Below are 23,387 nucleotides of genomic sequence, written 5' to 3'. Positions count from 1 at the left end.
TTTCTAGAATAACAACAACCATGATGAGGAAAGGTAATATTATACATTGCTATGTTAATCAATACAGCGGTCTACACGGGCCACGTAATGGCTTGCATTTCACTTGCACTATATACACATAAACGTGACCTGAAGTCTATTTTCCTCCGTTGTATCCGTGTTACTGCAATGATTGTGTGTTGGGCTCTGAGTGCTTCTAAAATATGGGTGACCTACACTCAACACTGCACCTGAACGCCTTCAGTGTAGACACACAGATGGAGCACTTGCTGCTGCTGCTGCTCTGCTAACGTGCTGCTCACGATATGCCTTCTGTGAGTCTTTTTTGTCAAAGAAAATAAAGAGAGATTTTGGTAGTTTTTAGTTTTTGAAACTACCCTAACCCTAACTCTTTCCACCATCAAGACAAACTACTACAAACTACTATTTTTGATGCTAAGGCTACTTTTAAGTTGCCATTAATAACAAACTCTTCAGTATTCCACCCAACATTTTTGAATAGTGTGGTGCAAAGAAGATTGCAGCCTTTAGGGGCCACAAGCACCACTTTAGTTAAAATAAATCACAGCAAAGCCTTTGTGACATTGCAGGTGGATACACTCTCCATTTTGACACAGGGTGCACATTTCTATGTATGTGTGTATGTGTGTGAGTGTTTTCTTTTGGAAATGAAAAAAGTGCAGTGTTCCCTGGCTCATGACTAAGGAAAGAACTGACAAACAGGAGGTGGTTTGAGGTCTGTGAACCAGCGCTCTGCTGAATCACAGTGCTGCCCTCTCCTTTTTTCCAGAATAAAAATCAGACAGGGCATACTGGGGCCCTCCACTGTCCCCACAGTGGTCTGGAATGAATCAATCTAGCCAGTCAGAGCATTCCCACGCTGGATGTCAGATGCGGACACAAGTGGACACTGCAATAGCAAGTCATTGGAATGACTGTGAATGGTTATTTGATTCATTTAAGTCAACAGAATAATTCACTGATTTGATTACTTCAATAAATTAGGTTTCTGCTGCAATGTAGGAATAACATTCCAATGTACAGTGGTGAGTATCATCAGTTTCTTACTATAAGCCTCTTATGCAGGACAACAAAGGTTATGTGCTACTCACTAATAACTAGCTGACAGCAGTCTGTTGGCATCATGGCAGCTAGGATTGAATCACATCTTTGCACACAGTTTCACTATATAGAGGTCATTTGTGTTTGTCAAAGTGATGACTGCTCCTCTCCAGTGGAGGGCTCTCTTTGAAATTCTTCTCTCTGGCTTGTATCTGTGGCATGCTGATTCTTATGAATCCCCCTTTGTTCTATCGTTCATCAAGAAATATGATGTAGAGAAATGCAGTGTGTGTGTGTGTGGAGCCTCCTTCGTCCAACGCAAACCTAGTGTGCTTCTGTTCCTTCCCCCTGCAGGCTGGCCGGGAGGACAGCATCTCTGAGATAAAGCGGGATTGTTTTGTTCCCATGATGTGATGGCCAACAAAGCCCCTTGATGAAACTGGCTGCCCCTCTGCAAGCCTACAATCACATTAGATATAGATGATGTCACTCACCACGCCAGCCCTGGCTACTCCAGGGGCGGTGAGGCCATGAGAGAGGAGTGATGAAGGTGGTGGGGGAGGTGGTCTTTGTTTCACAGTTCATCTGCATCAACCTCCCCCTCTCTCCCCGAGTGGCAGCTGAGGCCTTTGCCCTTTGTTACACATAGGTGGCAGCCTACAGTAGCTGCTGAAGCAATGCTCTCCATGACCACAGCCAGACACACGAGTGTCAGTGAAGTGTTGCTAACCTAGCAGAGCTACAGGCTATTACTCTGAGCTGACACAGACCAGTGTGGGCTAAGCAGACCCAGCCCTGCCCCCATCATCAGAGAGAAGACGGCGTTCAGACACGAGGCAGGGATGCGTCAGCATGCCTCAGTCACTGACCGTGAAGCAAAGGGCGACAGGGGACCTTAAAAAACTTGACAGGCTACATCAATGAAAGGACATTCCTCCATGATGTGGCTGTGACTTGTCTAGACAGTCAGACAGAGATGTACTACCTGCTGAACAGGCCAGAAGAATACTATTTTGAGGACAATTCAACCTTAAATAGATGAAAAAATGAGCCACTGGTAAACTGACTTCCATTTTATGCCACAGTATACTTCTACTCTGCATAATGAGAACTTTTACTTTTGGCTTTTTAATCACATTGGCTGATAATAATGTACTTAATTAAGATTTTGAATGCAGGACTTCTACTTCTAACTGAGTAGTTTTACACTGGTATTACTACTTTACCCTAAATAAATGAATAATGATCCTGCTGCTGACAACACCAGATATGTTAACTGATTAATCATTTTAAGTCACTTATCAAGCAAAATATGCATTAGCAAATATTTGGTTGCTTTTCTCTGTTTTATATGATTGTAAACTTAATATCTCTGAATTTTAGCCAACAGAACAAGTGATTTTGAAGAAATTACATTATTGACCATTTTCTCATATCTTATATACTAAATAATTAACGAATGAGATTCATGATATAAAAACTATTAATTGCATTTTTTGCATTTGCAAACAGTATATAATTGCATTTCCAGGCTGTTGTTGAACAGCTATCTCAAGTGTCCATTGTGACAGAATAAAGCCAATATATTCATTGTATGCTGTTTTGCCATTTAGATGAAACAATGAAAAATACGTGATATGTTGTCAAACTGAGCAGGAATGGACAAAGGAAAGGAGACTTGGTTAAATCCTCAATGGGAGCAACTCTTTCTCTGGCACATTTAAGAGACAGTCATTCAAAGATGTTACTTTCCACACTCCATCTCACACCTGAAACACACAGCAGCTCATGCATTATTCATATGCGCAGCGAGTGAATGAAAGGGATGCTGCTTTGAGCATCCAGGAGCCATTCCCTGCAGTCATTCTTTGAGTTAAAGAGGAAAAAAAGAGCCCGTGATGCTCATTTTACATAAGACGACAATCTGATGGTGATTTCTTTTCCAATGAGTGCAGCGACAAAGTCATTTGACAGGCGTTACTTTATTAATGCACACTGGCCCCAGCGAGGAGCCAACTCCACAGCACATGCAGGATGTGCCCCAGTTTTCACAGCAGCACATGTATGTATGCATATGTGTGTGTGAGTGTGGGTGTGTGACATCAATACGTCAGAGGGGTACTTTCATCATGTGTTCAGTGGAAGAGCTCTGAAGGGGATCAGTTTAAAGTGACAGTGTGAGAGCTGAGGTGAGCAAGAGTGAGGAGTGTTGCTGAACCTGATGAGAGCCAAGCCCGAGGTGGCATTAATCTCGCCGTGAAGTGCTACCTGCTGCCGACAACGGCGGCAGCGGCGGCAGCTGTCAGGTGCTAATTGGCAATCACAGCCTTATAGGCTCAATAATGCACTTTCTCACACCTTTCACTCCAGTTTCAGTCTTTATCCTCCAGCGAATGACAGATGAAATAAAACACTGTTTACTGGCATCCTCTATGATGACAAAATGGAAAGGAAAATAAAATAACTCTAAAAATAATCAATAAGTCAACAGTGAATGGAAGCTGAGAGGTGATAAAATATGAAAAAAGGGAGCAGATGGAGTTAAGGTGAAATTGAAAATGTGTGGTGCAGGAGAGAACAGCAAGGGGCCCCTAGGCCACCTAAAATGAATCAATATCAAATTATTAGGTCTAATTTAATAATTCATCATGATATCTAACTGTTTTGAAGTCAATATTAACCCTCCCAACACCCCTGTGTTGGACAAATCAAGCACAAAATGCTTCATTGGTGAATTCCTATCTAAAAAAGAGGATTCTTTCTTTAGATGACTGTACTGAAACAATGAAACGAAGCATTAATCTGGGGTGTTATTGAAACTAACCAATCACATTTTACCTCTTAAGGTATATTCAACCGGTCCAGTGCCATGAGGGTTCTTAAGGGGACTTTTTGTCCCCTCTGTTTAAGCTTTATGTATCTATAGAAAAACACCAAAAAAAAAACAAAATTATTGGCCGAGATACATGTGACTATCGCTTAGCTGTTGTTTCAGAACCATGGACAGCACTGTTGTGTGTAGGGGGTGTGTGTGCCGCATGCGTCATGATAAAAAAAAAGCTGCGGAAACCCAAGCTAGCTTTTTTACTTGTAGTTCAGCTAATATTAATGTATTGCACGTTACCAGGCTTGTTTGCTTAGCCGCAAAACGCAGTTCAGGAATAAGGATGGATATCAGAACTATTTTTGTCTATGATGGAGTATTTAGCGCTATCCCAAAAAATTCCACATGCACATCACACAGAATTCAAAGCACGACAATAGGGCTCATGAGTGAAATAGTGACCAGTGAAATAGATGAAGAAATAGGAGATAGCTGGTACACATTCAAGGTGGACAGGACCAAGGACCCAACTGGTTGCGAGAATGTGTCAACTGTGGTCCATTATCTAGACAACAATAATGTAACTCTTGAGAGACTGCTGGTAATGGCCAGTCTGAAGCACTGTGATGTGTTAAGTCTGACAAACCTGGTCCTTTCTGAGCTGAGAAAAGCAGTGCTAACTGCAGAAAAGATCCTCAGCCAATGTTACGATGGTGTGAGTGTGATGTTGGGGAAAAGAGGGGGTGTACAGAAAATATTACAGGAGAAAGTTGAACGAGAAGTCCTGTATGTACATTGTTTCAACCACAAATTACATCTAGTGGTTATTCATGCCATGTCATCTGAGAATGAACTACAAGCCTTTTTTCAATGAGAGTGACATGCTTACCAGTTCCTGAAAAAGCCAACTGTGGCCGCAGTGCATATGGGACAATGTCTGAAAAGGCTACTGGGCCAAAAGTAGACCAGTCACCTGGCTACTGTATCAGTCATCGTTAACACTTATGATGCTGTTCCTTGCAGAGATTGACAGCAGTGGCCTTCATACGCAACTAAGAATAGAGGCAGCAGGGATCCTAAAAGCAGTTCAAGACTCCCACTTCAGGTTTGCTGCAGTCCACAAAATCATGGGTCAAAACCTTGACCCTCCCAACAAAGTGTTACAGGATGAAAAAACAGACCTCTAGACTGGATGAAGGTTGTGAAAAGCGTTCTGGATTGTGTGGAGAAGCTCAGGAGTGACTTGACCCATTAGAAATAGCAGCTCCTCCGCCAAATGAGAGAATGTGCCAAGTCCCTACACACCTGAAACTGTATATGATGGAGAGCACTGTAGACCAGCAGGACAGAGTGCAAGCGGCTCTTCTTCAGGACACTGAACAATGTCATTAGGGAGATGAATAGAAGATTTAGTGAATGGAACAGCCAGCTGGTTGAGGCGGTGTGCCCTTCACCCAGACAGTCCTCACTTTTTGGATGTGCAGAAGGTGAAACCACTGCAGGAGCTCACCAACACAGCTTTGGCGGAATCCAGTGTTTCTATAGCTTGCCACTTTTTACAGTCTGAAATGGCCCTCTCTCCTGAGGATAAGTGGACCCCTGCTGCCATCCTGCAGTGCGACTCTGGGCCTTTCACCACCCATTGCAGTAATAGACAGAAGATAGAACAGATAGAAATGACAGGGAAGTGAAGGGACAGTCAACAAAATAGAGACAGAGAGAGTGAGAGAGAGAGAGAGAGAGAGAGAGAGAGAGATTGCGCTGCAAGCTGCAAACAGCTGTTTCTATGCACCTCCCCTTGCTGATTTTGACAGAGAATTGTTCATAAAGTCAAAAATATTTAGTGCTCTGCTAGTGCGATGTTCTTATGTGAGTGCTCTGATGAATAAGTGTATTTTCTGATTTAGAAACAGTAGTCTTATGTTGTTATTTAGCCTTTCTCAGGCTATTACATGGTTAAATCAATGAATTTTATTTTATTGAGTTTTATTTTATGAAAAATTTTTAACAGCCTCCCCAGTCACTTCATCCAGGTGCTGAGCCTGGTATTCATGCAGAATATGAAGCAAATTTTTTTACTGGGGCAAATTTGACCCCTGAACTATTTTTGCCATCCGTGTTTATTCACCCCAAACATGAGCTGTAGCTCACTAGCTAAGTACCCACTGACCAGTGTGTGGGTGTGTGTGTTTGTACACCCACTGATCTCAGAACTCACCAGGAATTCCAATTTTTTTATGTTATTTTCGTCCAGTCTCTCTTCTTTTTTTCTCTTACCTTCATATGTGGACACATAAAGCCTTGGGATAGGCATGAATTTTTTTGTCTTCACTTCAATTTGCGCTGTTCCAGGGAATTACACCTTTACATTGACTTTATATGCAATCACGCCACCTCTAAAATTTACTTTGCATTCTTTAATAATAAGGAAAGTTACACCAGCTTGAAGCTTGAGGGGAAGCTAATAATATTGTTGCTAGCTTGTTGAACTGAACTTTACAGAAAAGTTTGAACTGATGAAGAATGGAAGACCAACACTTGACACATCAGAATTCAGCTAACTACCTGCAAATGCTTGAGGTGTACCAGCTGTAGTTGGATTGTTGATTCATGTAATTGTACTTTATAAGACTGTTAATGTGCTGTGTTCATTATTGGCTGCTTGCTTTTATCAAAGACTGGATGATACCCTACATGTCTTATGTTATCGTGTCCATGGATGTGTTGATTTGATTGTATAAATAAAACAAATTGTCAGTCATCAAATTGCTTTTTGCACTGTTGGCTGTGCTTTTGCTTGGGGTGTGAGGGTGGATAGAGGGTTTAATGGTCACAGTGCATCACTGTATGTGGCTGCAGATACTAAAGGAAAGTGCAGAGAACCTGGTTAGTACTGCTTTTGTATTGGTGTCAATGGGGAGTTTTAGTGTTGCATTGTCTAAAAGCCAGTGGCATTTCCACCTCTGCAAGAGAAGACTGTCAGTGAAACAGTGTGTTTGATGGACGTACCTCTTCAGGAAGGCTAACGACCAAGCCATTCTCCGCCTGGCCCACCAGAGCCTGGAGGAAATACTCGCTGCAGGCGGCCAGCACGGCCCGGTGCCCGCGGAACTCCTTGCCCTCCACTAGGACAGTCACATCGCACAGGATATCCTGCTTCCGCTGGTCGTTGAGGCAGAGGAGGATATTGGTACAATGAACCGTCGACTCATACACATACATGGGGGCTTCAGGCTTCTCATCCACGGACATTCCGCTCACGCCCTGGAAATAGAAGCACAACAGAGGGGGGTCAGCTTACAGCCAAGCCCAGCAAGCACATACCGCAGGGCTGACATCAGCCCCGGCGTCCTGCTGCAGCCAGCCCCATGATTCAACACATACAAGCTTGACTGACTGCTCTCTGCTTCACGTGCTCACCCTCCCTTTAACATTTAAAACTCAGCATAATGTTGTTGTGCACGCCCTTGCTCAGCGTGGACACATCAAAAACACCCATACACACAAATCACCAGAGCACAGAGTTTGAAAGTAGTACCCATACTGCCTCTTCCCAACACACATTCAAATCACATGCACAAACAAACTCGGGTAATTACATCACCAAATAAAAACACAGAATAAAAACACGTTTTATTGAAATGCCAATTCCAGTCAGATTAAAGGAAGACAAGTGAGTCCTGAGTAAAGTGTGCTGTACTTTCTGCTCCAGACGTCCACATGTGTTTGTAATCTAAGGAGGACTCACTGTAAAGGTATGCTGAGCAGCTTGGACACACTCAAGAGAACATCAGCTGAAGGAGGGGACAGTATAAGTACAAGAGCAGCTTCCTCACCATATATAAGCACCATAATGACAGTAGTGGTTCATTTTCAGGCATGAAAATTAGAGAAATACTGCATAATATTTACACAAACCAGCTTTGAAAGAAAAATAGAAAAACTGGCTTTTTAAAAACTTTATCAGGCCAACTTTACGATATATGCACAGTCTCAAAATATGCTCTGATTTAACTGAGCCAGATTAGCATGTTAGGGGGCCCTGGACAAAAATGAGTTGTGGGCCCTTGATGAGTCCTCCAATTCATTTACCCAGAAACATGGCAGGAGATCCAAATGGTCAAAAATATTAAAGGTATGAAAAACTGATTTTGAAACAAGACAGAGCCACAGATTAGGTACTAAGGCAGGACCTACCTTAAGACCCTTGCCATTTCACATTTTACTCTGCTTTAGTGATGCATATTACTAAACAACTTGTAATTACCACAAACCTATTGATACACAGACAAGCAAGTGGGCAACTGCTCGCACCCTCAGGGTCCCCAGTTGTCTGCTGAGCCTAGGTAGTAATTAGCAGAAACTATAAGATAAGAAGTTTTGGAAAAAGGCAAGATACTGTTGTCTCTGAGCATTGCATTTAAATGATCAGGTGTGTATAAATGAATAATATCAAATCAAAAAGTGTTATGATGTCCTTTGGCTCCAGCTTCGTGTCCTGGCTGGAGTAAGTCAGTATGAGTCCACACTTCCATCAAAACACAAACCCCAAGAAGCTCAGCTCTGGGAACATAACAGCACGTGGCCCTGATTTTTCTGCCAAACGTTCCATTCCGCTCACCCTGTGATGACAGACACAGAGAGATCTTCCCTCAGAGAACCCACCAGACACACACACATACACACACAACTTGCTCAAAGAGCCTTTATATTAGACGATACTCTGTGCCAAGATGCCTGTCTGCTATATGTGGGTTTGTGGTTGAAAGTTTAAAATGAATGCTACTACTCTCTATCATCAAGTGGCACAATGGCACACTGATTAATTCTATCCAGTTGACAACATTAAACTCACTGTTCTATAGGTGTGAAGGAGTGAAGGCACCCTCAATAAGAATAGAATTCTGAACTTGAGTTAATGTGTGCTATTTCACTGAATAAAATTACATTTTCTGTCAAAACTAATGCCTTGACATGAGGTGACTTTGTCCTTTTGTCCTAGTTTTACACAGTGCTCCAAATTAGATTTCCCCGGGAAAGTTCCTATCAGTGTTTTTTTGACTACCAAGCTATCAGAGAAATTCAGAGGTCTAGAAAATGTGATTACATAGAAAAAAATGTCCTCATTCTGAATGAAATTGTTCTAATTCAGTTTCTCCTTGTTATAACTGGACAGAAAATAATCTGCAGTGCTGAATGTTTACATGTCATATAACCTTGCATAACATATAAATGACAGCTAATGGGTCATAGCGGATTTTTTGTGTAGATAAAGGGTAAAAACATTACACCTTATCATCCTATTGACCAAATCACAAAGTTAAGCAAAGGAAGTTCTCAGTGACTCACACTTTTCAGTGTGAAAAATGCTTAGCAAGAGGAGAAGTGTTACTGAAAATGAGGAATCACAGCTAACATCCGTTAGACTCGAAAATTCAACACATTGATAACTGCCACCACATGGATGCCTTACTATAGCAGAGCCATTTTTGTCTGATGATTTCCCCATAATCCAGGATTCTCAGAGCCAGAGCATCTTATATCCTAACACACTCAAAGCTTCAAGAAAGGCGGTGTGTGTGAGTGTCACTACAAGTCCACAATGTGGAAATGGAGACTGATAGGCATCTTCACCTTGGAACTGGTACTAGCCCCCATCTTGTGAAAATAGAAACCGATCACCATGTAAATGGAAAGGGACGGGGAAATGCAGTGAAGGAGAGCTCTCAATACTGAGTCAGGCAATCAATCTGCTAGACAGTTGCCAAAATATATACAAGTGCTGAATGGAATCATTAGATACTGGCATCTGTTTGTTTCCATGTGCCACATTGCAATCATGCGCTATACACCAATCCAGCTTTTTCAAAAACCTGCAGTGTTTGGCATTAACATTGTGTAACTGCTGTTGTTTTTGTTCTTCATCAGGATATAGAGAAGTTATAGTACAGAAGGTAAGTATGAGACTAGTAAACACCACCTGTTTAAAGATGAGGGACATCTCTGACTTCACTCAAATGGGCCAGTATGTGTGGAAAAAGTATAGAAAATCAGAAAGTAACTGGTAGGTGCATTTAAATTACAATCTCTTATCCATAGAATGAATTGTGAAAGGTTTAAATATGGAGTAAAAAGGCTCAATATACTGTAAATACTGAGTGATCACCAGGAGAACACTTAATGTTGAACAATGTTGGAAAGATCTGTCAGCTCTGACCGTCTCTTCTTTGTAGTAAATTCACATACTTCACATTAGCTTTAATATAATAATTATAAATTCTATTCAAAATTAATTTTACAGTTATTATCCAAACTGAATTTAGAACACAACTATACTGTAAAAAAGGCATTTCTTGATTGTAGCAACTTACAAACTACTGCAGCTGCACATGTTTCATTCTTGTGTCATGATTATAATGTGCTGACTGCAAAATATTAGGACTGAGCTTTTAGAATTTATGTATTATCTAATTGTCCTTTACTGATTGCACAAAGGCCATCAATGAATTTAAAACCATTTTCTCAACAGGTGGAAGCCAAATATGGTAAGTGAAAACCCCCAAATGTCATGTCTATCTATGGTATATATAATAACCAGATATGGTGGTGTAGATGAACTATATAAATGACTCACCTACTGTATGACCTACTTTTGAACTCAAGATTATGAGGAAACTGATTCTGGGTGACAGTTTATAGCATTTCCAGATCGACAGATCAAAAAGAAAAGACCTATCACAGGTGTATCACACTTTTGTCCAATCAGGGGCCAGATGCATAAACTTAGTTTAAGACTAGTCTTGGCTTTAGACTGGTCTTAGATTGTCAGGTTAGACTAGTCTAATTAAGCCTGTCTGTTGCATAAATATTAAGACTGACTTAATTTGAGGTAGGAAAGTTAGCCACCTCTCCCCCTGGCTAATCCTGAGGTTGTCAGTTGTTTTTTTCCGCTTTTTGGGGGGGTGGGTTCCATTGAATTGATTGAAGTTACACCCATGATGCATTGCGAGACTGGCTATCTAATTAAGTCTTACATTAGTCACCCATAGGGAAGCTTTATGCAACAGGTAAATTAAAGTGTCTAAAGTTATATTTAAGTCAAAGATTCTATTTTTATGCAACTGGCCCCAGGTGCCAGAAGGGATAATGTTGATGTTTCAGCATTGTACAGCCTTGAAATGACATCTGTTGCAGGCAAATGTGTACTGAACCTAGACCACAATAAGGGACGTGAAAATTATGGGCTGGTTTTGTGAGGCTACACTGACTTAATCTGAGGTAGGAAAGTTAGGCATCTCTCCACCTGGCTAAGCCTGAGGTCATCAGTTGTTTTTTTCAGCAATTACATTACAGTCCTTTCACATCAGGTCATTAGTAGATTCAGCTCTTTACCTGTCACATAGTTGTAGTAAAGATTTCACTGGATCAGTCTATTGCTACAACAAACAGTCTGCTGTGGGGGCTGTTTTGGAACATCTACGTCAGTCCAGACTTCTCCTGTGGTTCTGGCTCGTCCAACTGTTGTATAGTTTGCTTATTTCCACCAAACATTTCTCAGTTGGCTTCCGAGGATAATGACCTGTCTTCCAAGAATAATGTTTCCAGATGCGGTTGCGAGGTTCAGAGCAATCCAAACATGCTATTTCTACCCTGGAATGCGCATTCGCTTCACTTGTACTTCAGATGGTTTGTTGCAGTGGGAGGAAAATGCAAGGATGACACAAACACAACACACACACACACAAACAAGTGCAAACATATTCATACACACACATGTACACGCAGACACATACCCAGACACACACACACCACAAAATAGCAGGTTGTGGCAGAATTCTGATTAGAACTGCTGATGGATGCAAAAGATTTCTTTTTTCTTTCTTTCTTTCTTTTTTTTTTTTTTTTTTTTTTTACTTCTGGCTAGGGTCAGTTGTTGACGGCAGCTCTTTCTGTCACACTAATACTGATGCCGCTAACCTTCTCCTTGAGTTGCTAACATTCTTGTGTAGATCAAAAGTACAGTGTGATGGTGATGAATATGCTCCAGCGGTGGTCAGAGCAGGGTTTACCACTGGCTGCTCCTGGAGTGAGCCTGCTGATCTGTGGCTTAGTCTGATGAAGACTAATGTGGCTGCAGACCTGTTAGCTCTGCACTCCACATTACTGCAATTATGCTCATAAAGCTACTGTGTGCCACTTAAAGTGTGTGCATGGCAGTCCACACGCTGCTGTATTGTACAGAAGGTGTATTAAAAGTATGTTCACCTGTCACTGCACTATCACAACCTTCATGTGTGAATGGAAGGTAGATATTGACTGTACCTGCTGTTGCCTAACCATTGTCCTTATTAAGACTGATTGCTTACTAACACCACTATAGCACTGCTACTGGAGGGTGTTACAGTGCAGTCACACCTACAGTTTGATTCTTTCTCTTTTGCTTTTTCATATCGACGTAAGATTTATTCAATCTACTGCTGTGCAAAACTGTCCAAATTTAGTCTTACATAAAGGGATAGATCATCATTTTGGTAAATATGTTTACGCGCTTTCTTTCTGAGAGAGATGAGAAGATCAATATTAGTCTCATGTCTGTGTGTTCGGTACAGAGCTAGTCAGGGCAAAGTTAGCCTAGCATAGCTAAAAGACTAGAAGCAGGGGGAAACTGCTAGATTGTCTCCGTTCAAAGTTAAACAACACACCTACCAACATCTCTAAAGCTGACTAATTAACACACTTTATGTTGTTTGTTTCACCTGTACACAAACCAAAACATAAAAACGACAGTTTGTGGTTTAAGGGGGAATTATCAGGGAATTATTGTTCTTGCTAAGCTAGGCTAACTGCCTCCTGACTCTGTACTTAACACAAATTGATCCATCTGAGAAAGAAGGCCTATATTGCATTTCCCAAAATATTGATCTAAACAGTGAAAAATGCCCTTCATAATTTCTCAAAGTGAAGAGAAATGTTTTCTCTGACTAACAGTAGAACACCCAAAGGTAAATCAATTCATAAATTCATTTGAATTAAAAAGATCAACTGATACTTTCAAGCACTATATATATATTTTTGCTTGATAATGATTTACACCATGAATTGATCTGAATTCTTGTCAATCAGTGCTATGTTACAAGTAACCACTTCAAGCTGCAAGGAGAAGTTGTGCTCACGGAAAGCATTTCACAGATACATGGATGACTTCCTAAGATAACTCAGAGTGTAGCAGTAGCTGCAGAAATGTAAATGTTTCTACAGTCTTATACTGTCGCATTGTTTCATCTGCAACACATATCACAAATTGTGAACAATGCTTTCCTTTTTTTTGTTGGTTATCAGCAGGTCACAGGTGTCACTGATAATTACCGTGGAAACAGCTGAGTTACCCTGCGGGATAGAACAGATAACTCAGAACAGATAACTAGAACTATTCTGTTTTTTCATGTATCAGTTTATTATATGAGAAAAACTAAGACTTGGAGAAACTCTAACCAAACAAACAAAACCAAACAAACAAAAAAAAGAATACATTCTGTATAAACCAGCTGAAGCATTTTGGTGGGAATGCTCCCACAAATGAGCGTTTACAGAAGAAAAAAATAGCTCATCAGTGACTGTAACATGACAAGCAGCAGGATGTTTGAGTCAGTGTTGGCCCGGCTGTATCATATGACGTGGTCTTGGTTCGGGGGGTTTAACTAGGAGGGGTGGGAGGGTGGGGTTGGGTGGTGATGTGTGACAGTGTGTCATAATGTGCTCTGTGATGTGTGTCCTCTCTGCTGGGTCTCAGCAGAATAATGTGCAGGGTGTGTGGAAGGAAGAGGCGGGGCTGGGTCATGGCAGAATGAAATATATAAATGATTGAGGGTAGACTGACTTCAGGGGCTGAACTGAGCCCCCAGCGGCACAGTCATGACTGCTACTATTATACAAAAAAAGCAAACAAAAAAAAATAAATAACATGCACCATTCAGGGAGCTTACATATCCTCAACACATTCCTCTGACATGCCTCTCTAGACTTCTCTATGTGGATCTACAACACAGAGATCTGCAAAAAAGCATTTTGCTGTAGCTTTTATCATTGTTTGCTTTGCTATTTCTCCGAGAAAAACAATAGAATCAGACTCAAAGTTCACTGTATTTAAGTTGTGAGACGCTATGACTAATCATGTTGTTCCACTGAGTCAGTGGTCAGATGACAGATTCAGAACAGACTCAGTGAACAGTCTCAGGATGTATTTACATTCTCGGACTCATTCATGAACAAGCTTCCATATCAAAGCATGAAGGAGAAGGACACTCATAAGTGAGTAATGAAAGCATCATTCCAGTTTACAACTTGGGTCTTTGTGCTTGACAGTTGGTTCCCCACTAAAGGTCCTCTTACTCCAAAATGAGATACAATAGGCCACATACTTGAAAATGACTTACTTACAAAAATAAGACACAAGTTGTCAACAATCTCCACTCAATTTCCACTTTCTAGCTTGTTCCAGAGCTTTCGACATTTTAACACAGTCCTTATCAGTCTCTCTCAGTTGTTATGGAACTGTAGAGGTTCAAACTTATAGTTATCTTTTATCATCATCTATACATCTACAGTTGTCTACATCTACCTACATCATCTACATCTTCCATGACAATTGAGCAAAACTTGACTCATTGATGAATACTGTGCGATACAGTCGAAAGCGCCACAACATGTGAGTAAGCAGACCTTGCCTGTACATTGTTTTGTCAATGACTTGGGTCTTTCCACATTTCTATCAGTTATGATGACATTGTTTTCACCAAAGTAACTGGGAACATAGTGACATGGATACAACAAAGTCAAGAAAGAGTTATTTGGAGGTAAAACTGCAAGTGAGCACATTCAACATATTGCTAATAACCCGTCATTACACAAGAAAACTGTGCATGCACAACTATGGTAAGTGCGGTAAATAGGTCAATGTTGGAGCAGGAAGTGGGTCTGTAAACTGTGATGAATGTTTACAACAGACAGTTGGGGTGATAATTCCACTGTTCACCTTTGTTCGTTTGTTGTTTCGATCATGTGACCACTCATTTTTGTTGCCCTGTCGGAAATCTAGGCAATTACAGTACTTACTGATACAATGTTATTATTACTGATTAGACAGATGGCCAAAACTATAAAAATAAGGCCCGAGCTGTAATAAATTGGAATGATCCTTTTATAGAAAGTAGAAAGAAATGCTGCTGTATTACTGGTCAGACAGCATTTTCAGAAGTTTTTCTGGAAAGTCAGAACAAACATTCCTTCTCGCTGTATATTTGCATTCTTTACATCACTAATTGATATCCCACATGTGTGATAATGCTCTTTTCCTCACAGATAAGCGCCTCAAACAGGGAGACAATGGATCAGTGTGGAGCAGAATGAGTTGGTGGAAATAACAGCCATGAGGTCTGACCCACAGTTTACTTACTGTGAGGCAATAATCTGAACATCTCTCGAGTGATTGGAATGACTTTGACTCATGGAACATCTACACATGTGGCATGATTGTGACAAAATAGAAGCGCACCCTGTGGCTCCTTGTAATAAACAAGGTTAGTTTCAACTTCTGCTGCTATGGTCTAATAACATTATCCACTGAGCCAGTGCAGTCAGAGGGAGACAAACATGAACACTGTGTCACTGTGCACAATTAGAGGGGAGGACTCCTGCCAGATGACTGTAATTACACTGAGGATGAACATGGTTTTAATTGGAATTATCAAATTAGGCTACACCAATGAATGGCTTTGGAGCTGTACAAGGCGACAAATGTCAACATGGATGGTGATGACGATGATGGGAGGTAAATGGAAGCTCTAATCCAGAGTGTATATCACCATGTGTAGTTCAAGTGAAAATCTCCTACAGGTCTGCTTTGTGTCCGTGTTTACATGCAGAAGCCTTTTCATGCGTAGTGTTATGTACTGTCTGTGAATAAAACATGCAGAGTATTTTTTTTGGAGGGGTTTCATTTCCTCAAATGAATCTATCTGCTTCCCCATACTCTCTGATTATTTTGGGGCAGTGTTGGTCAGAGTGATGGTCCATCTATTCATCAGTATGTATGAAAGTTTTTAACACTCAAGTCTAAAGCAACATATTGCCATATTGCTATGAAATCTGGTATGGGGAGCCTTGGTCCCCAGAGGATTATTTCTAATGTATTTGGTGACCCCCCCTCATCAAGTCAAGACAACATTTCTTGTTGACCAACACTTCCATCTATGACAAAGGCTAATGTCTGTATTTCTAATCAATTATAAAATTATTTTAAATAACACAAAAAACATCAATATCTAAAAGGCAGATTGCCACGACCTTTATAGAGCACATTCATGATCCAAAGGGGTTTTAAAGGGGTTCTCCAGTGATGTACTAGCACACTACCATAAAGTTGGGGGATTTCCCATAATGGGGGAGGGTGGTGGGTATTTGATCAGTTATCATTTAATAGAGTTGCTCCCACTTGTTGTAAAATGTATGACTTTCCTGTAAACACTACATTTCAAATTCATGAGATTTTCATTTTAGAAGGTTTTACACTTAAGTTCATAATTAAGACAGGACCAGAATCTTAAAACATATCCATATCTACACATACAGTGCATCACACATTTAATGCACCATAGGTGGTGTGCTTTAATATTTATCAAAAGGTGGTGCTAATCATACCCAGGGTGGTGCTTCTCTGCAGGACAAACTGCAGAGATCATCAGAAACGTGTTAATGAGCATCATTATGACCATCAAATGGGGATATCAGGCACAGGGCCTGATTAAACAGGGATGTCTCTATTTGGGCTTTTATAGAAAATATTAATGAGCATGGACTCAGACCCAGCTCCTAACTTGCTTCAAATGTCTCCCCAGCTGTTACACCCCCCTCTTTGTTTATTTCATTCATTTATTGCACACTCCAGCTGTTTAAGACTCTGGTCTAAATGTTGTAAGATGGTTAATATACTTGTAATGAATTAAATTATCCAGAAATAATTATTATTGGTCATGTAAAAACTTAATAACTTTAATTCTGATCCAAGGTTTTCACTTTACAAATGATGTTTATTACTGTTATGTTGTAACTTCAGGATGATTACGTGTTGGTCTATGGCGTGACTCAACTCTATGACCCCTGTGGCTTATGAAACCATTGCAAAACCAGTTGCATACCATTAAACATGCACTGTCATCAAAACTAGAAACAAGGCTGTTTTTCTTAGTTCCTGAAAAAATGTGTTTTTCATCTGCATCTGCCACAGACAAAGCATGTTGCTCAGGCTCTATCATACTGTACAACTAGACAACAGTATTATTACAGCAAAAACACTTCCACCTTGCTGCCAGCATTTGGACAACACTGTTAAATCACAAATGAATTATCTTGAGAGGAGAGGTCAGTCAGGGTAAGAGGAAGGAAAACTGACATGTCCCTGCTTTACAACAAGCAAAGTGTGACTTACAAATAACTGAGTCTTAAATTTAAAGTTTCTTCACACCTTGAAGAGAGAGTGTGAATATTCATTGAAATGAGAAACATCCTCTGTGTTCAAAATCAAAAGAAGCGATTGTGAAGATTGCGTGATAAGATTAAAGCATTGACAACTTGACAGGAGGAGTTTTTTGGGGCTTTCCACTCTGACCACAGAGAAAGTCTGTTAACATCCATGGCAGAGGCTCCTCTTTCTCCACACTGCTGATAGGGTAAACATCCTTTCAGAAGGTCACTGGGTTGCTGCTATTGATCGTCAGATAATATATGCAAGACAGCCACATCTGAGACATGCTGCTGATGCTCACCAAGCTCTGCTGATTACATACTGAAGAATGTGGAAGCATAATGAGAGTGTTTCTTTGCCATGTTTCATCACACTGACACAGATTAAATAATCTATCATGTGTAATTAATTACAGAACATTCTAAATCATTCATCCTAAAAAAAAAATAGACGAAAAGATAAAGCGAAAGACTAGGTCAATCACACTCGGTGTGTGCAGGATGTGACAGGTAGAGTCATGTTTTTACAATAGATGGCGTTCCAGAAAGTTCAAGGTAAAACCTGACATGGAGGACACAGAGTCATTTCAGGCTATGGCTGGAGTCATTATGCTCAAGTCCATCCACAAATGGATCAAGTGCTTTTCACTCCAGATATAAATCAATACTGTCTCCCTGCGCTTTGATCAGGGCACAGAGCGGAGAGAACACAGCATCAATTCCTGAACAAGAAAGCTCGACCCAGACAAGGTGTTCATGTGCAAGGTTCAGCTGCACTTCAGAAATGTTGTCCTGGTTCTAATTTACATGTCGGACCTGAGGAGGGACCCACTCTGGAGTCCCTTCATGTCATGTGATGTCTCAACAACTCTCAGGTCCAGTGTGGTCAGATGATTGGGGTAACCCAGGTTAGGTTGAGCCCCCCCTGGGTGCCGCCAAACTGCGGTCCATCCCACGGTGCTCCCACTGCTGACAGTGATGAATGTGAGCGTCAGACAGCACAGCCCAGAATGCGCTTGGAGCACTGCACAAACCTGCATCTATCTGCAATCGGCCTAATTAACACCAGAGCTACTTCATCTCCCTGCGATGGAAAGGTCCAGGCAGTGACCTCAGCCACATGAATCAATACTCAAACCACTGCTGAGATTTACCTTTTAAAAGAAACAATTAGTGTGGAGCACAAACTGCATCGAAACCATCAAAGACAGCTGGATTACACACTAAGAAACTAATTATCTGTGCAGCCGCCATCTGCATTAAAAATGCACTCAGGCTTATGTCTTTGACATCAGGAAAATATCAAGAGAGAAGGGTGAAAGTGAGAAATCTGTGACTTAAAGAGCTGAATGTCAAAATGGACAGTGAGCATTCATTGCCAGGTGTTTGAGGACAAGTTTCTTAGGGTGTTCGTAGTTGGTAAACTTGTTGCATTTTCCCCTTGGTTCATTTTTTTTCCACAGAAAAAATTGAAGCAAATCAAAATGCATCACTAAAGGCCATGTGAGAATGTTCACTCCGCTCATTGGTCCTGAGGGAGCTTCCATCTGCCCAAATATCAAAATAGCAACGTACTCGTGTTAGTCCCGGTCGGACCTCGATTCATTCTCCAGCTCGCTGCGAAACAAATGTTGATTTCACTCATCCACATCCGAGCCAGCAAACTTGTAGAGTACGCCTTGTAGTCGGGTCAGACCGAGGTCAGCTCACATTCCCACCACAAACGAACCGCTCAGAATTTGTTTGTGAGCAGACTGAGACCACATCCTCTAAAGGGTCTCTGTGCAGTTGCTTTCTTCCAAACCTGAGTACAACTGCTGTGTTTTTATCCGTCCAAACTAAAGGGGGAAAATGAACCAGAGTCCGATTCAACCGGACCGAATGCAGATTTGAAAACACCCTAAGATTTGTCTTCAAAACTTGGTATCATTGTGGTGTTTTCCAGCTATATCTATCACCGCAACAGCACCCATATCATGCTGACTAATCATTTTTGAAAGACTTTCTCATTTTGGAGAACAAAATCAACAAAGAACAATGACAGGATCTGCGGTTTGCCAAGCACCAATATCCATCTTACATAAGCAAAGATATGCAATCAACAAATTATTAGCATAGCTGAAATGCAACCTGTTGCATAGGCCCAGAGTTAACTTTTATTTCTCAAAAATCATCTTTGCCTTCTATACAAAGCCAGTGAAATATATTGAAATTAAGCCTTGAAAACAAGCAAGTGTAAGTTTGGCATTACCTCAGAAAGGCATCAACACACATCCAGTCATCTTGTTATTCCAGTCTTTGCTCTGACAACTTTCTAATGTCTCTCACTGTATGTTACCGACAGCATCTGAGCCTATCAGTGTCTGTGGGTGGGTGAGTATGACTGAGCAAGTGAGGTATGTGTGAGTGTGTGCGTGTGTGTGTGTGTGTGTGATAGTTGTGTATGTGTTTGTGTGATGGCATGCCAGAGTATTTTTGGGCTCTGCCTGCTTAAATGCAGCTTGCATGAATCATGACTTCCCACATAGTAGGTCAGTGAGTGGGGTGAGTCATATTGCTGTCTTATATGGTAACACGCTGCACATGTGATAGAAACACTGGGTTATCTATAGACCGGCCTCGCTGTTTCAAATGTCTGAAGCTGTGCTGCTCTGCCACGGCTCTGTCTTGGTCTCGAGATAATATTAGTGCTCATTTGTCTTTGGTTTGATCTCATTTTTTGATATGTCTGAGAACAAATGTTTGACATTTGTTAATTATCAGTTTAGAAAGTGTGGCTCAACATGACTCAGTTTGGTTTTCATTTGACACAGCTTCAGCCTTAAATGTAAGCACCACAGCCATACATTACTGCACAAGAGTCACCGCAAAACACAAATATATATGAGTACTACCATAGAAGCTAGAGAGAAGAGCAGATTGAAAATTGCATTTCCTACCTCATGCTCGACTTTCGCACTGAGAATGACAAGGTACACCTGCACCTCTTCCTGTGAGATTGGTTGAGTCAACAAGGAAACAAGTTTGGTGTTTGCAGACACCTCAGTTTGCAAGCAGAGAAAATCACCTCACGATGGAAGTGAAACACCCCCCAAAACCATCATTGCCAAGAGCGAAAGTGGCCTTTGAGGGACTGGATTAGGGTATGTGGAGTATTTTCCAGCAGCAGCTCCACCACCACAGCCAGAGAAGGAGCAGATCTTGTGCTAATTAGGCCAGTGATTGGCAGGCCAAGGGGCTGCTTGGATGAGTGTGCCCAAGACTGGATTATGTGTTGCATTATTAATGGGGCCCGGTGGAAGCGGATGGAAGAGTTGGGGGTGGGGGTAGGGGAGGGGTTGTCTTTATTTGAGGCATGCATGAAGTTGACAAAAATTCAACTGTCAGTTTTGACAAAAAAGCTCACGCTCAGAGCACTCATGGAAAAAAGGCAAGTGGAAAGTCTCCCCACAGGAAAGAGTTGACACAGAGGCATCGCCCACGTAAAAACCTTCAAAAGCCACGTCTGTACGCATGTAAGTGTGTGTGGGTGTGTGTGCAAAGCCAAGAGCGCGTGTGTGCGCGTGTGATCGTGTGTATATATGTGTGTGTGTGGGTTGGAGGGTACAAGTCTGTTGATATGGCAAAGAAAAGCAGTTTTTCACAATCTGCTGTTGCGTTAAAACCCGAGCAATGGTATAAATATCCAGCTGAGATCAAAGGACACAGCAAAGCCAGGCTGTGAGGAAGATGAAAGACAACATCTACTGATGTGACTGATCGGAATACACCCTCGACGAGCACAAAGATACATCCAACATGTCTGAAAATTCAGGGCTTGAGCTGGACGCCACGCTGATGCTTTTTCACATCAGATTCTTTCTTGTTTATGTGTTTGCATGTTGTTCTCACGTCTTGTTTTACAGTTCTAAATGTTGTGAAAGACCACACGCAAGACCAAGAGGCTATGTGAATTCATACCTTCCAAACTGTCTTTCAAGCATTAAAAAACAAGCTTGTTCGACAACGCACTTGACAGGTTTTGTTGTTTTCTTCCTCCACAAAGTCAAGAAAGACCACTTGACACACAGCTCTCATTCATACTGGACCATGACAACAGTGTTGCCTCTTCTGACTACATAAAGATCAGTTGGGGGAACGTGTGACACTCAATGGATGAGGCTCTCCAAAGCATCTTTGTTTTACTAGGTAAAGGTCTCACTCAGATCAAAATCTCTTTATCAGAAACGATCTGGCCAAGAAGTCAGCAGAAAACCAGTCACAACAAGAACTGCAAGACGGTCCTGCACTGCACAAAAGCACATAAGCAATTACAGTGAGATCCAAGTGCTCTGACTTTGTTCCACTCGCTAGAAATTGCATATAATATGCATTTTCCATACTAATTTGGGGGAAGTGACTTGTAAACCATCATGAGGATGCAGGTGATGCTGCTTGGTTCATTAAGTGTGCTTCTTATGTTTTGATGATGATGAAGATGAAGATGGTGTGTCCTTTAACAAAGTGTCCGCCTGCTTCAGTAACAGAACAGTGTATTACAGTTGTTGAAATTTCAGATAGAATTGAAGCTGAAAAAAGCTGATCTGTCGTTACACAAGAATACCTATATTTTGAAATGAATCTTAACTCCTCCCATGCATGCAAATAAATCTGTGATCTTACCAGTAACTGTTCTGTGTGTTAACATAGTGATCTTCCACAGTCTGAAGAATCTAACTATCTTGCTGGCTTCCACCTCACAGGCTTGCCTTCTCTAAGTAATCAGACAAAAAAAACTATTAGAATTCTTCACAGATCCACTCGGTTCTGACCCAGGACCTGATTCGGACTGGGTTCAAATTCTACTCAATCTAATCAGGTCGAGTCTGGTCTCCTTTTACTGCCATTGGTCTTGGGTCTGTATGTCAATGGACCCAAGTGTATGTGATATCAGTTCTGATCATGTGGCACGTCACAATCACAGCAGGAGAAAACAATGCTTTTTTTGAATGAGAGGAACATGTGAACTGTGAGGGGAACGGATGTGAGGAACAAGTACAAGGAAAAGGAGAACAAGGAGGTAAAACCAGCTGGAATATCAGCTGTTTGTTCCTGTTTTATGACAATGTTAAGAAAAAAGTTCTGACATAGGAACCAAAGACAAACTTATTTTAAGAAAATCAGTCATCTAAAAGACTTAAATTAAGTTAAATTAATTTTGGAATTTGATATTACATATATTACATTTATTATTAATGTATATTAAAAAAAAGAAAGCAGAAATAGTTTAGAACATTGTCTTTTTGTCTGTCTATCACCCAGTTGGCTACAGAAGGTTTTATTGTTGGTAGCTACAGCAGGTTGCTATGACTTTAAATTCATTCTTAGGGCATTATTATTATAATATTGCTGCTTAACTGATCAAATTAATTGATAGCACATCAGGCTGGTGCCGGTGTTTGTGTTCTCTCTCTGTTTGGGTCGACCGCAATTTGGATCAAGTCTGTTATCTTTGGGTCTACTTGGGTCGGGTCTGGATGTGCTCGGGTCCCCCTCGGGTCAGCTTTTTAAAAAAAAAAAAAAATTTATGCATGCCGGGTTCGGGTAGGTTTTCCACGGGTCCCTTTCAGGTCAGGTCCAACATTTTGGACCCATGAAGACCTCTGACCTGTACGTCATTCAGGCAGTACATGTCCAGGAATCTGCTGAACAGCCGTCGCTGTCAGTTTACTGTGGCTGCAGCGATGCCAGTGTGAAGGGCGAGGACGAGGAGGAGGAGGAGGGGAGGCTGCAACATGTTCACATGTTTCAGCACTTGAAGCTGAGCTTTAAGCTCACTCACATTACACAGCCAGAGAATGGCCATACCAGGTTAGACGACCCTCTGGGGGAAGGGGACTGGACTGTGTGAGTAGTTGGTGTACGACAGAGATTCAATGACCATTTCAGCCAGGAGTGCCGACACATGCATCTTGCAACATCATGTCTTTAAATAACAAGAGCT

The 23,387-nt window shown here is 41.3% G+C and overlaps 1 protein-coding gene across 3 annotated transcripts in view; it reads right to left on the bottom strand.

Annotated features, from left to right (window-relative positions):
• The window catches only part of bach2b (BTB and CNC homology 1, basic leucine zipper transcription factor 2b), a 109,403-nt gene that overhangs the window by 30,987 nt on the left and 55,029 nt on the right, over positions 1–23,387 (bottom strand). For 2 of the 3 annotated variants that reach the window (XM_067571677.1, XM_067571679.1), the window contains one exon: positions 6,896–7,150. In XM_067571677.1, the coding sequence (XP_067427778.1) occupies positions 6,896–7,150 (255 nt within the window). Of the gene's footprint in view, positions 1–6,895; positions 7,151–19,655; positions 19,776–23,387 lie in introns of those variants that run through there. The other variant, XM_067571678.1, reaches the window with a different exon arrangement.

The sequence above is a fragment of the Thunnus thynnus genome, chromosome 18 (assembly GCF_963924715.1).
Source record: "Thunnus thynnus chromosome 18, fThuThy2.1, whole genome shotgun sequence".
Classification (NCBI taxonomy): Eukaryota; Metazoa; Chordata; class Actinopteri; order Scombriformes; family Scombridae; genus Thunnus; species Thunnus thynnus.
This window is presented reverse-complemented; position numbering and strand designations above follow the sequence as displayed.